This window comes from Giraffa tippelskirchi, chromosome 12, assembly GCF_054371585.1.
Source record: "Giraffa tippelskirchi isolate mGirTip1 chromosome 12, T2T-mGirTip1v1.2.pri, whole genome shotgun sequence".
NCBI lineage: Eukaryota > Metazoa > Chordata > Mammalia > Artiodactyla > Giraffidae > Giraffa > Giraffa tippelskirchi.
Window position 1 is genome coordinate 11,566,331 of NC_137286.1, and position 13,135 is coordinate 11,579,465.

The following is a 13,135-nucleotide window of genomic DNA, read 5'->3' on the forward strand; positions in this document are numbered from 1 at the left end:
CTCCAACACTACAATTCAAAAGCATCAATTCTTCAGTGCTCAGCTTTCTTTCTAGTCCAACTCTCACATCCATACACGACTACTGGAAAAACCATAGCTTTGACTGGATAGACCTTTGTTGGCAAAGTAACGTCTCTGCTTTTCAATACACTGTCCAGGTTTGTCATGGCTTTTCTTTCAAGGAGCAAGCATCTTTTAATTTCATGGTTGCAGTCACCATCTGCAATGCTTTTGGAGCCCCCCAAAATAAAGTCTGTCACTGTTTCCATTGTTTCTCCATCTATTTTGCCATGAAGTGATGGGACCAGATGCCATGATCTTAGTTTTTTGAATGTTGAGTTTTAAGCCAGCTTTTTCACTCTCCTCTTTCACTTTAATCAAGAGGCTCTTTAGGTCCTCTTTACTTTCTGCCATAAGGGTGGTATCATCTGCATATCTGAGGTTATTGATATTTCTCCCAACAATCTTGATTCCAGCTTGTGCTTCATCCAGTTTGGCATTTCGCATGATGTACTGAGACCAGTGGGATTTCATTACAGAACTTCCACAGGACTGGGGAAACAGACTCTTAGAAGGCACAAACAAAACCTTGTGCACACCAGGAGCCAGGAGAAAGGAGAGTGTTCCCACAAGAAACTGATCCAGACTTGCCTGTGAGTGTCCAGGAGTCCTGGGTGGAGGAATGGGTCAACAGTGGCCTGCTGTCCAGTCAGGGCACTGAATACAACAGTGCCTGCACAAGTCCTTTTGAAGGAGGTCACCATTACCTTCATTACCCCTACCATAGTTTGGCCTCAGACTAAACAACAGGGAGGGAACACAGCCCCGCCCATCAAATGAAAATTGGATTAAAGATTGGCTGAGCATGGCTCCGCCCATCAGAACAAGACCCATTTTCCCGCAGTCAGTCTCTCCCATCAGGAAGCTTCCATAAGCCTCTTATCTTTATTCATCAGAGGGCAGACAGAATGAAAATCACAATCACAGAAAACCAACCAAACAGATCACATGGATCACAGCCTTGTCTAATTCAATGAAACTATGAGTCATGCCATGTAGGGCCACCCAAGACGGACAGGTCATAGTGGAGAGTTCTGACAAAATGGGGTCCACTGGAGAAGGGAATACCAAACCACTTCAGTATTCTTGCCTTGAGAACCCCACGAACAGTATGAAAAGGCAAAAAACGATTACATGGAGACTAAATAATCTGCTACTCAAAAACCAATGAGTCAACAATGAAAACAAAGAGGAAATTAAAAAATGCCTGAGGAAAACAACAATGAAAACAGAAACATATGAAATAGATGGGATACAACAAAAGAATATATATATACGTAAAACTGAATCACTTTGTTGCCCAGCAAAAATTAACACAATATTGTAAATCAATTATACTTCAATCAATTTTTAAAAGTTAATAAAATAAATATTAAACTTAAAAAGAAAAATCTATGGGATGCAGCAAAAGCAGTCCTAGGAGGGAATTTCATAGTGCTATAGGCTTTTCTCAAAAACACAAGAAAAATTCCGAATAAACAATCTAAACTACCACCTAAAAAAATTAAAAGAAGAACAAACAAAACCTAAATTAAGCAGAAGAAAGGAAATAATAAAGATCAGAGAGGAAATAAATAAGAGATTTTTTTTTAAATAGGAAAAAAAATCAAAGAGCTAGTTTTTTGAAAGTGTAAACAAAATCAAAAAACCCTCTGGCCAAGCTCAGCAAGAAGAAAAGAAAGAGGACTCAAATAAACAAAATAAGAAACTAAAGAGGAAAAATAGCAACCAATACCACAGAAATACAAAAAAAAATCAAGAAAACACTACGAACACTTTTATGCCAATAACATAGACAATCCAGATCAAATGGACAAGTTTCTAGAAACATACAGCCTGCCAAAACTGAATCAAGAAAAAATATAATTTGAATAAACTGACCACTAAAAGTAAAACAGAATCCATAATTTAAAAAAAACTCCCCACAAACAAAAGTCCAGGATGAGGTGGCTTCACTGGGGAATTCTATCAAACATACAAAGAAGAACTATACCTATCCTTCTCAAACTCTCAAAAGACTGAAAAGGAAGGAACACTCCCAAAATCACTCTATGAAGCCACCATCACCTCTGATACCAAAACCAAGGACCCTACACTAGGGTCTCAAGGGTGGTTCAGCACTTGCAAGGCAATCAGTGTGATACATTGACAAAAGAAAAACAGCACAAGATTATCTCAATAGATGCAGAAACTGCATTTGATAAAATTCAACTTCCATTCATGATAAAACCTGTTACCAAAGTGAGTATAGAGGGAACATATCTCAACATAATAAAAGTCACTTATGACAAATCCACAGCCATAATACTTATTGGTAAGAAGCTAAAAGACTTCTCCCTAAATTCTGGAACAAGACAAGGATGCTCTCTCTCATCACTTTTATTCAACATAGTATTTAAAGTTCTAGCCACAGAAATCAGACAAGAGAAAAGTAAAAGGTATCCAATTCAGAAAGGAAGAGGTAAAATTGTCTCATATGCATATGACATGATACTGTATAAAGAAAACCCTAAAAACTCCACACAAAAACTATTAGAACTGATAAATTCAGTAAGGTAGCAGAATACAAGATTATGACACAGAAATTTTTTTGCCTTTCTTTACCTTAACAATGAACTATCAGAAGGAGAAAGTAAAAAGAAAAAAATTTAGATCACATTTTAAAAAATACATAGGAATAAACCTAACCAAGCAGGTTTAAGATGTATACACTGAGAACTATAAAACATTGATAAAGGAAATTGAAGATGATTTAAAGAAGTGGAAAGATATCCCATGCTCTTGAAGTGGAAGAATTAATACAGTTAAAATGGCCACACTACACCAAACAATTTACAGATTTAATGTGAAACCTATCAAATTACTCAAGACTTTTTCACAGAACTAGAACAAATAATCCTAAAATTTATACAGAACCACAAAAGACTCAGAATTGCCAAAGTAATCCTGAGGAAAGAGAACAAAGCTGGAAGTATAGCCCTTTCAGACTTCAGACAATACTACAAAGCGACATTAATCAAAACAGCCTGGCTTTGGCACAATAGACATACAGGTCACTGGAATGGAATACAGAGCCCAAAAATAAGTCCACACACCAATGGTCAATGAATCTTCAATAAAGGAGGCAAGAATATACCATGGAGAAAAGACAGTCTCTTCAAGTTGTGTTGGAAAAGCTGGACAGTCACATGCAAATCAATGAAGTTAGAACACTCACTTACACCATACAAAATAATAAACTCAAAATGGCTTAAAGACTTAAATACAGGATTTCCCTGGTGGTCCCACTAGTGACTAAGACTCCACGCTCCCAACGCAGGGAGCCCAGGTTTGATCCCTGGTCAGGCAACTAGATCAAACATGCTGCAATGAAGAGTTCCTTTGCTGCAACTGATAGATCCTACATGCTACAGCTAAAAGATTTCACATACTGCAACCAAAACCCAGTGCAGCCAAATAAGTAAATAACTGTTTCTTTAAAAGACTTAAATATAAGACATAACACCATAAAACTCCTAGAAGAGAACATAGGCAAAATATTCTCTGACACAAATCGTAGCAGTATTTGCTTAGATTGTCTGCCAAGGCAAAAGAAAGGAAAATAAATAAATAAACAAACAGGACCTAATCAAATGTGCAAGCATTTGCACAACAAAGGAAGCCATAAACAAAATGAAAAGCAAATCTACAGAATGGGAGAAATTATTTGTAAATGAAGCAACTGACAGGAGCTTAATTTGATTTAAAATCAAATCAAATAGTAATTATATTACATATATGTGGACGAAGTGCTTCAATTAAAAGGCAAAGATGTTGAAAATTGAGTTTAAAAAATAGAAATATATGCTAATTACAAGATACACATGAAATATAAAAATATTAAAAAGTTGAAAACAAAACATTGGAAAATACCACGCATGCACTCTTGAAAGCGGGTGTAGATATATTAGAATAAAACAAAGTACATTTTAACAGACGAAAAGGCATTACTAGAAATAAAGACGTGTGCTTCATAATGGTAAAAGTTTCAGTTCACCAGGAAGACGTGTGTGTGTGCTTAGTCACTTCAGTCGTGTCCGACTCTCTTTGTGACCCTATGGACTATAGCCCACCAGGCTCCCTTGTCCATGGGATTCTCCAGGCAAGAATACTAGAATGGGTTGCTATACCCTCCTCCAGGAGATCTTCCCAACACAGGGATTGAACCCCCATCTCCTTGTGTCTCCTGCATTGCTGGCAATTTTTTTTACCACTGAGCCACCAGGGAAGCCCCACCAGGAAGATACTGTATTCTAAATTTGCACGAATCTAATAATACAGCTCCCAAATTTATACAGCAAATATTGACAACTACAAGGAGGAACATACAAATCCACAGTCATCATGGGAGAGTTTAACATTCTACTCTTGGTAACTGATGGAAGAAATATACAAAAATGCAAAAGGATATGGAACATTTGAACTATACAATAAAAAATTTTATTTAATTGACATACATAGAACACAGTATCAAACAATAGCTAAATACAAGTTCTTTTTAAATACACAGGAACATTTACAAAAATGACCATAAGCTTACCCTAAATAAAGTGTTAAAATTGTCAAAATAATGAAATAATGCAAAGTATGTTGTCTGACTGTAGAGGAATCAAGCTATAAATCAATACAAAACTTCACTACAAAAATCTCCCTATGATTAGAAATTACCATCCTTCTAAATGATGCATGGGTCAAAGAAACCTCAAGGAACTTAGAACTCAGCATGGCATAGGAGGTTTTAGCCAGTACAAGGCAAGAGACACAAAAGGCATCAGGATTGGAAAGGAGACATTAAACTGCCATCTTGTGCTTGTGCTAAGTCACTTCATTCATGTCCAATTCTTTGCAACCCTATGGACCATAACCTACCAGGCTCTCCTGTTCATGGGATTCCCCAGATAAGAATATTGGAGTGGGTTGTCATGCCTTCCTCAAGGGATCAAACCTGCGTCTCCCGCATTGGCAGCCAGGTTCTTTACCCTAGGGCCATCTGGGAAGCCCTAAACTGTTATCATTCAACAGTAATATAGCTTTACACATGAAAACTTTTTAATAAGTGTTTGCACTTATTCAAAAGTGTCTGCAAATATATTATTAGAATTTAAAAGTGAATTTATCAAGGTGGCTGAATTTAAGATCAGTGTACCCTGGAGGCTCAGACAGTAAAGAATCTGTCTGCAGTGCAGGAGACTCAGGTTCGATCCCTGGGTTGGGAAGATGCCCTGGAGAAGGAAATGGCAACCCACTCCAGTATTCTTGCCTGGGAATTCCCATGGACACAGGAGCCTGCGGGCTACAGTCCATGGGGTCGCAAAGAGTCAGACACGACTGAGCGGCTAACACTTTCATTTTCATACTAGAATTAATTGCACATCTACATATTAGCAAAAGGGGTTAGAAAATGTGATTTCTGAAAGATTTATCATTGATAATAAGATCAAAAGATAAATAAATACTTAGAGACATACTACATGAGTCATAGGCAAGACATCTACGCAAAAACTAGAAAACAGCATTGAGGGAAACTAAAGAAAGCCTAACTAATTGAAGAAAGATAGCCTAACTAATTGAAGAAAGATATTATGTTTTGGTTTGGAAGATTCAATACTACAAAGGTGCCAGTTCCCCAAATTGATCTGGATTCAAGGGAATTATCAATCAAAATCCTAGTTGCTTAGGTATGTGTTTATGTATGTTTAACTTGACAAACTCTTCAACTTAGCAAATAGCTACTTGAAGGAGGAAGGAAAACAGGAAAAAAAGAAGGAAGAAGAGGAAAACGGGGAGACAAGGAAGAGATCAACAGTTATGAGGTAGAAAGATTTGCACTAAGAATATAAAATTTTATTATTATCCATTAAAACTGGATAGATTCATACCCTCTGATCCAGTACTTCCACTCTAGGCATATATAACAAAATTGTATGCATGTGTATACTCAAAAGATATGTGGAAGAATGTTCACAGCAGCATTATTTATAAGAGCCAAAATGTGGGAACAACCCAAATATCCATCAATAGGAAAATAGATACATAAACTGTGGTACATACATTTGGTAAAATATGTATATAGAAAAAAATGAACAAAGTGCAGTTATGCTCAACCCATGAACAAATCACACACACATGTGTATACATAAATGATGTGTGTACATTCCACTTATATAAAGTTCAAAAGTTGGCAAAAATAATCTCTGATGTTGGAAACAAGGCTGGTGGTTAACTGTGGGACGGAAGGAAAGGCAATCATCATAGTAAACACGGTGGGAGATGTGCCATGTATACTTAAAATTTGTGTTACTTTATATATGTATAACGTACCAATAAAATGGTTTCAAGCATTTTAAGTTATGTAGAGATAAAATCAATATAATAAGAAAATAAATAAGAACTCAATGAGGAGGAAGTTATGACATAAAAGGATTCATAGACTTTCTTGTATTTTAAATTTATATACAACTCAAAAATCCAACTGTACTAATGTAGAATTAGATATTTGGTAGGCTAGGCCAAAGTCTAACCTCGTAATACTATCTTTAGTTAATAGCACTTTCTCTATCTACTTTTGCCACAATCTCGCTCTTAAAAATGTATTTGTGCCACATTTTTGTCCTTTAATTCAGACGGAAACTACACAATAACTGGTGCTTATCTTTGCTAACAAAGGGTAAATTATGTACTAGTTGGCATATTGTAGCAAGAAAATTGCTAAATAATTTCTTTCTCCCTAGAGAAGCAGAGCTTTATAGAACAATATAATGGCTATTTCATTGCCAAGAAACCTGTAATTTTTGCATCTTTGTATTTAATGACCAAAATAATTGGGGTAATTTTTTGTTTATGATAAATACTAATAAACTCAAAAGAAGCAAACATTGTAGATTACCAAATCCTCACTATTTGATCTTCTTCATATGAGCTGTAATGTTCCCACATTACTATCCTTTAAAAGCAATCAATACATTAAATATAAACACATGCACAGTTAAAATTAGTAACAATAATTAAATCTAGGTGGCTATATGTGTACTCATAGTGTTAGTCTTTAAACTTTTCTGTATTTGAAAAACATCATAATGAAAGGGGAGAGGTCACTTTGTATAATTATATACAATATGATCTATTTTATTTTAAAAGGTATATCACAAAAAATGGAGGGTAATAAACCAAAATGTTAACAATGGTCATTTCCTGATAATATTTTTTCTCTCGTTCATATTTCAATAATTTTTCTAAAAACAGATTTTTCTTTTACAAAAAAATAAAATTTACATCTTAAAAAGGAAGCACATCACTGGGAAGACATACAATGTTGCTGGTCCCTAAAAAAGCATTTCATCTTTGAGTCCATAAAATTCTATCTCCACATAATTTTTATTATGGAGAATATTTAAGGTTGTAAAGCCACCTAAATACTGATGATACCCTTTAGTGCATATTTCATTGCAGGAAGAATTGCAGAAAATTTCCAGTGTGCCAGCTAAAGTTTAATTACAGAACTGAATTGAACAGAAAAATGTAGGTTTTTAATGAAGATGATCTAGGATCAAACTCAAGCTGTGCTCTTTTATTATTTGTGTGAGTGTAGTGATGTTATTTAAACTCTGTCTCACTCTTGATCTGTAACATTAAAATAAAATATACCTCCCAAGATTTTTGTGAGGATAAATTGAAAAAACTGTAAAACTAAATATGGTGTGTGGTTCACAAATTTTGTTCAGTTAAGAGCAGGCTAAAATATTAAATGAGATACTTAGCAGCTAGACCAATGTCTGACAAACAGCCAGTGCTGGATAAATTGTAATACACAGAATAGAATGATTAAACTTTTTCCATGATCTCTTGTTTCCTGCACAGAATGCCATGCTCCACTAGCATGGGAGTTCCAAGATAGCTGCTTCCCTGGATGGAGGGTGGCAGGTAGCAAGCACATAATGACACATGGCAAGAATGGAGATATGTAGGGGTATGAATACAAGAATGGACTGAAGAATGAATGCCTGTAGACAGAAACATCTTGTTCAGAAATGCCAAGAAAAGATGAAAGAGTCTCTTTGGTCTCAGTAACCATAGGCTGAGCTACTCCAAGGAGACAGCTTTGGCTGGCCCTTCCAAGAGGGTGTAGTCATGGGGTAAATGGAATTGGCGGTCACTTTTTGGGCTTCTCAGATGCTCAGAACAGGCAAATCTCATCATGTCGTTTCTCCATTTAAAATCCGTCCATGGTTTCACTTTGCTGCTAGGATAAAATCCAAACTCCTTCATAGGCCCTGTCAGGCTTTCTGCTTCTCACAGCTAGTCTCCTCCTGTCCCTCCACTACCTGGCTATATAAGACTTTTTGCAGTTCCTAAATACAACTGTGCTATTTTTGGCTTCCAAGTCTGAATCCATGAAGTTCCTTCTGCTTCAAACTCACATTTTATCCGTTCATGATTCACTCCCCTTATGACTCTATCTATTGTGCACATAACTTTCAGGTATCAGCTTACATGTTACACATTTCAGAACCTTCCTTGACAATATAACCTTCTCCAAATTAACCCACCACTGGGGTGAGGTCAGAGGACCTTCCTGTGTGTTCCCATAGCTCTCTGTATTTGCTCGGGTGGCTTAGATGATAAAGAATCCGCCTGCAGTGTGGGAGACCTGGGTTTGATCCCTGGGTTAGGAAGATCCCTTGGAGGAAGACATGGCAACCCATTCCAGTATTCTTGCCTGGAGAATCCCCATGAACAGAGAAGCCTGGTGGGCTGCAGTCCATGGGGTCACAAAGAGTTGGACACGACTGAGCAACTAAGCACAGCACAGCCCTGTGCTTCTTACACTGTAAGGTGGTTTCCTGGTCTTTCCACCACAACTGGAATGCCCAGGCCAATGTTTCAGCCTGTTTTTTAAATCACTGTACTACCAGTGCCTAGAATAATGTCTGGTTATTAGTAGATGCCCCATAAATATTTGCTGAATAAATTAATGAATTTCCATATCTAAACTGCGCTAAACTCCATGAGGTCTGATTTTGTGTCAGTTCTTCTATTGCCAATAAAAAGTATAGTTCCTGCCACATGCTTTCTCTTTCATATAGTATTCTCAAATATTTATCAAATAAATCAGCTTCATTTGATACTAGTTACCTATTCATACAACACACAACTGCTTATTTCTGTGATATACTGAGAACTGATTGGTGTCAAATTTTTTAATCATTTCACCTTTTATTTTATGAGTGTTTCCAAGTTCTTGCCTTTACACTCAAATTATCCACTTAGCAACACTTAAACATCCTCTACTATTAATGATATAAAACATAAATAATACCAATTTCCATTTTTTTAATTTCTTACTATCTACCTTCATCATTTCAGTTAATACCATTGTTATCACTAAGGCTAATATTTGTTCCAAGTATAGAATAAGCTCACCAAGGATCATCAATAGCTCTAACATTTGGCTTTAATCAGAAACATAAAACAGACATCTGTATTAAGTTAAATCCCCTTTGAACCACCTCAAATCACTTTCAGAAAGTTGAGTAATGCCAAGAAAGAAGTACATTCTTATAACATCAGTATACAATCCCACCATACCTTGAATAAAAGCTATGCCAAAATATTTACTTCTTACATTTTCATAAGAATATGTATACAATTAAGTGGGAGTGAGAGGGTAGTCAGGGGTATCAGAAATGTTATAAGCCATATATTGTTTCTTTGATTTTATAACATATAAACATTAATGACACAGGGGCTAGTTTATTTCATTTTTGGTAAATGTATGTCTTTACAATAAACTCAGTGTTTACTTGCTGTGTATTAATTATACCAGTATTCACCAGTGGTTGACTCTTCATGTCCAACTAGGCTCTCAGAGTCATTTAATTTATATTTAGTGCCTGAATTTGTAATGCTGAAAGCACTCCAAGTCTTCTCACCAGAGCAGAATCAGCCGCTAGGAACCCTGCTAAATCAGCCAATCTGCAGCATTACTAACTGCTCACACCTTTACAGTGATCAGTGTGATCAGCAATGGTAAGACCAGAAGCCAGTGTATAGCAAATGGGGCTGAAACTTAATGCAATTTGCTGTGATGTCATAAAAGATTTGAAATTAATTTTAATTAATTAATTTTTATACCACCTAGTTTCAGAAAGGATTTATAACAGTATCTAATGGTACAGTAAATATAATCTAACAGTATTTAAAAAAATAAGTAAGTGAGCCAAATATGGCGCAGGAGAAATAAAGCTGCGGCACACAGAGCTAGTCTTCTCTTACCTGTGTACTGCAAGCCCCTGTACTCGCTTATTGCCCCTGGAGGTTTTAAATTGGGCCAGTAATGGAACAGCATTTGCACAGCTGGAGGTTTCACTTGTGAAGGCCCATAGGCTATCACATACAAAAGATCCTAAAGGAAACAAGAAGCATGTTTTCACCAACATCATCAAGTAAAAATAAAGGTAGCTCATTCAATATTACCAAAGCAGTGAAAATTCTAGTGGAGGGATTGAAGTGGTTAATTTCCCTGGAACTTCATCATCTAGGTGGGCTTTGGAGATTAAATCACATTACAATATTCTTTTTATTATTTTCATGGGTGTTGTAAATAAGCCAGCCCTGGTAGTGTTCAGATGTACACTATCTTTTAACAAATTATTCTCTATTCAGAATAATGTGAAAGATTTTAGAACAGCGTAAAGCCAGTTTGCCAAACACTACATTTTTAAAAACATTTCCATAAAACATATTTTTTAATAATTCACATCTCCTATTTGAAAGAAGAAAGTTTCCCAAGCAACCTTTCAAATTAAATAAAACTGTCACATAGTACAGTATTTGCTAAATTCCACAAATGAGAGATATCTAATTACTGCTTCTGTCAAGTCACTCTGTTCTTCAAGTCTCATTTCTTCTCTAAATGATAAATAATTAACCAGTAAGGAAGGAATTATAATTTCTACCACACCAAAACAATAAGACATCAATAAATTTGACCTAAACAATAGTTTTAATATGCAAACAACTTTTACTCTATTATATAAATTCAATCTGTGACTCTGAGTTCAACGTGTCCCCAAACTTACTTTCCAGACTTCTTGTTTATATTTCATGAGGCATTCCAATAATTGACAATGATACACTGAAAGGAAGAAAATATAATTGGTGCATCAGATGTAAACAGCAGACAAAAGATCCTGTGTAATAAACTATATTAGTAGGACTCTTCACTCTAATCATTAAATCAGAAATTACTTATTTTCATGTATTCATACCTATCAAAAATCATATAAACCTTTGACTTTATCAAGTTTGCTTTCAAGATCCTTGAAAAGTATTTTATTTATCTTATTAACACAGGAAATATTAAGAAAACTCCCTAGTAATCATATTTTTATGATATAAACTTATATTAATGTAATCAAGAACAACGGAGAAAAAAATTGCTTAATCATAGTAAAAGTTCACATTAATTGAGTGTTCATTTTGTGCCAGGTATTGAGCTTAAGAACTTTAAACATTATGTGTTTCATAATCACCATGTTGCAGCTAGAGAACTGAGGTTTGGTTTCCTATCCTGCCCAAGTTTGGATAGATAGCAAGGACAGACTGATGGATTAGAAAGGAGGTCTTTTAGCACCAATTCATCTAGTTGAAGAATTCTTAAAAGCTATACAATGGCAAGCTTCTTTGATTTGCCTATGTTTACTTGTGGAAGAAAGATATTTTCACCCTAGTTAGATACATATTTGATATCTTCCCTAATCTATCTTCCAACCCTATCACAGCACTGAAGCTGGTCTCCTTTAGTCACTAATGACCTCTGAGTCATTCAGCTCCATGGTGACTTTTCAGTTCACCCCTCATTTGACCTTCATCAACATTCACTACTGCTGAACACCCTCTTCCCTTGACTTTATGACTGACCCTCTCCCATTACCTGTGGCAGGCAGTGTTGTTGCTACTCAACTGCTGTCAGCAACCCTTTATTCCTTGTTCAGCTCCCAGTACACAGACTGCAAAGCAGGACAATTTGACAGATTCTGTTGCACCTGGGAAGGCCACGTGACTCAGTGCTGACCAGCAAGACCTAAGGGAATCTGCTGGGGAGCTTCTGAGACTCATTTTTCCTCTTTGACCAAAGGAAAGAGGCACACCAGGAGACCTTTCTCTAATCATCCTGACTGATCCTATTTTTGATAGGATTTGATTGGATATATTTTTGAAACCCATTTTTTAGGTATGGTTGTTTAAGAACATGGGCTTCCCAGCTGGCTTAGTGGTAAAGAATCCTCCTGCAGTACAGGAGACACGGGTTTGATCCTTGAGTCAGGAAGATCTCCTGGAGAAGGAAATGGCAACCTGCTGCAGTATTCTCACCTGGAGAACTCCATGGACAGAGGAGCCTGGCGGGCTATAGTCCATGGGGTCGCAGAGAGTCAACATGACTTAGTGACTGAGCACGCATGCATGTAAGAATATAATAACCTCCACCGTGGCATATCTTGCAAACATGAGAAGAAATTCAAGAGAAACCCAAAGATGGCATCTCAGACCCCTGATACAGCTATCTCCAAGACTTCCTATTGAGTATACAACAAACATTTTTATAGCTTAAAGCCTCTATTAGTCAGCCAAACAGCTCTCTGTCTCCTTGGCAAGCTCCTCCTCTTCCACTGGGCCAGTATCTGCTGGAGTTCCTGAAGGTCTGATCATAAATAAAATCCACTTTTCATTCTATGCTCTCTCATGAGCAATGTCACACTCATATACAGCAATGCCTCAGAAATACTACAAGTTCCATTATAGACCACACCAAATACTGCAATAATGTGAATCATAGCAATTTTTTGGTTTTTTCAGGCATATAAAAGTTACGGTGCACTATACTATAGTCGATTAAGTGTGCAATAGCATTATATCTAAAAAAAAAAAGAACACATCTCAATTTAAAAACATTTCATTGCTAAAAAATGCTAACCATAATTTGACAATGCAGAGATGCTACAAAACTTCACTTCGTAAAAAAACACAAGATCTGTGA

The 13,135-nt window shown here is 36.2% G+C and overlaps 1 protein-coding gene across 2 annotated transcripts in view; it reads right to left on the reverse strand.

Moving 5' to 3' along the window:
- Nucleotides 1-13,135, reverse strand: part of UNC79 (unc-79 subunit of NALCN channel complex) — a 269,126-nt gene that overhangs the window by 177,703 nt on the left and 78,288 nt on the right. For both annotated transcript variants that reach the window (XM_081548126.1, XM_081548125.1), the window contains 2 exons: nucleotides 11,178-11,233; nucleotides 10,372-10,501 (listed from right to left, as the gene is read on the reverse strand). In XM_081548126.1, coding sequence (XP_081404252.1) covers nucleotides 10,372-10,501; nucleotides 11,178-11,233 — 186 coding nt within the window. The remainder of the gene's footprint in view (nucleotides 1-10,371; nucleotides 10,502-11,177; nucleotides 11,234-13,135) is intronic.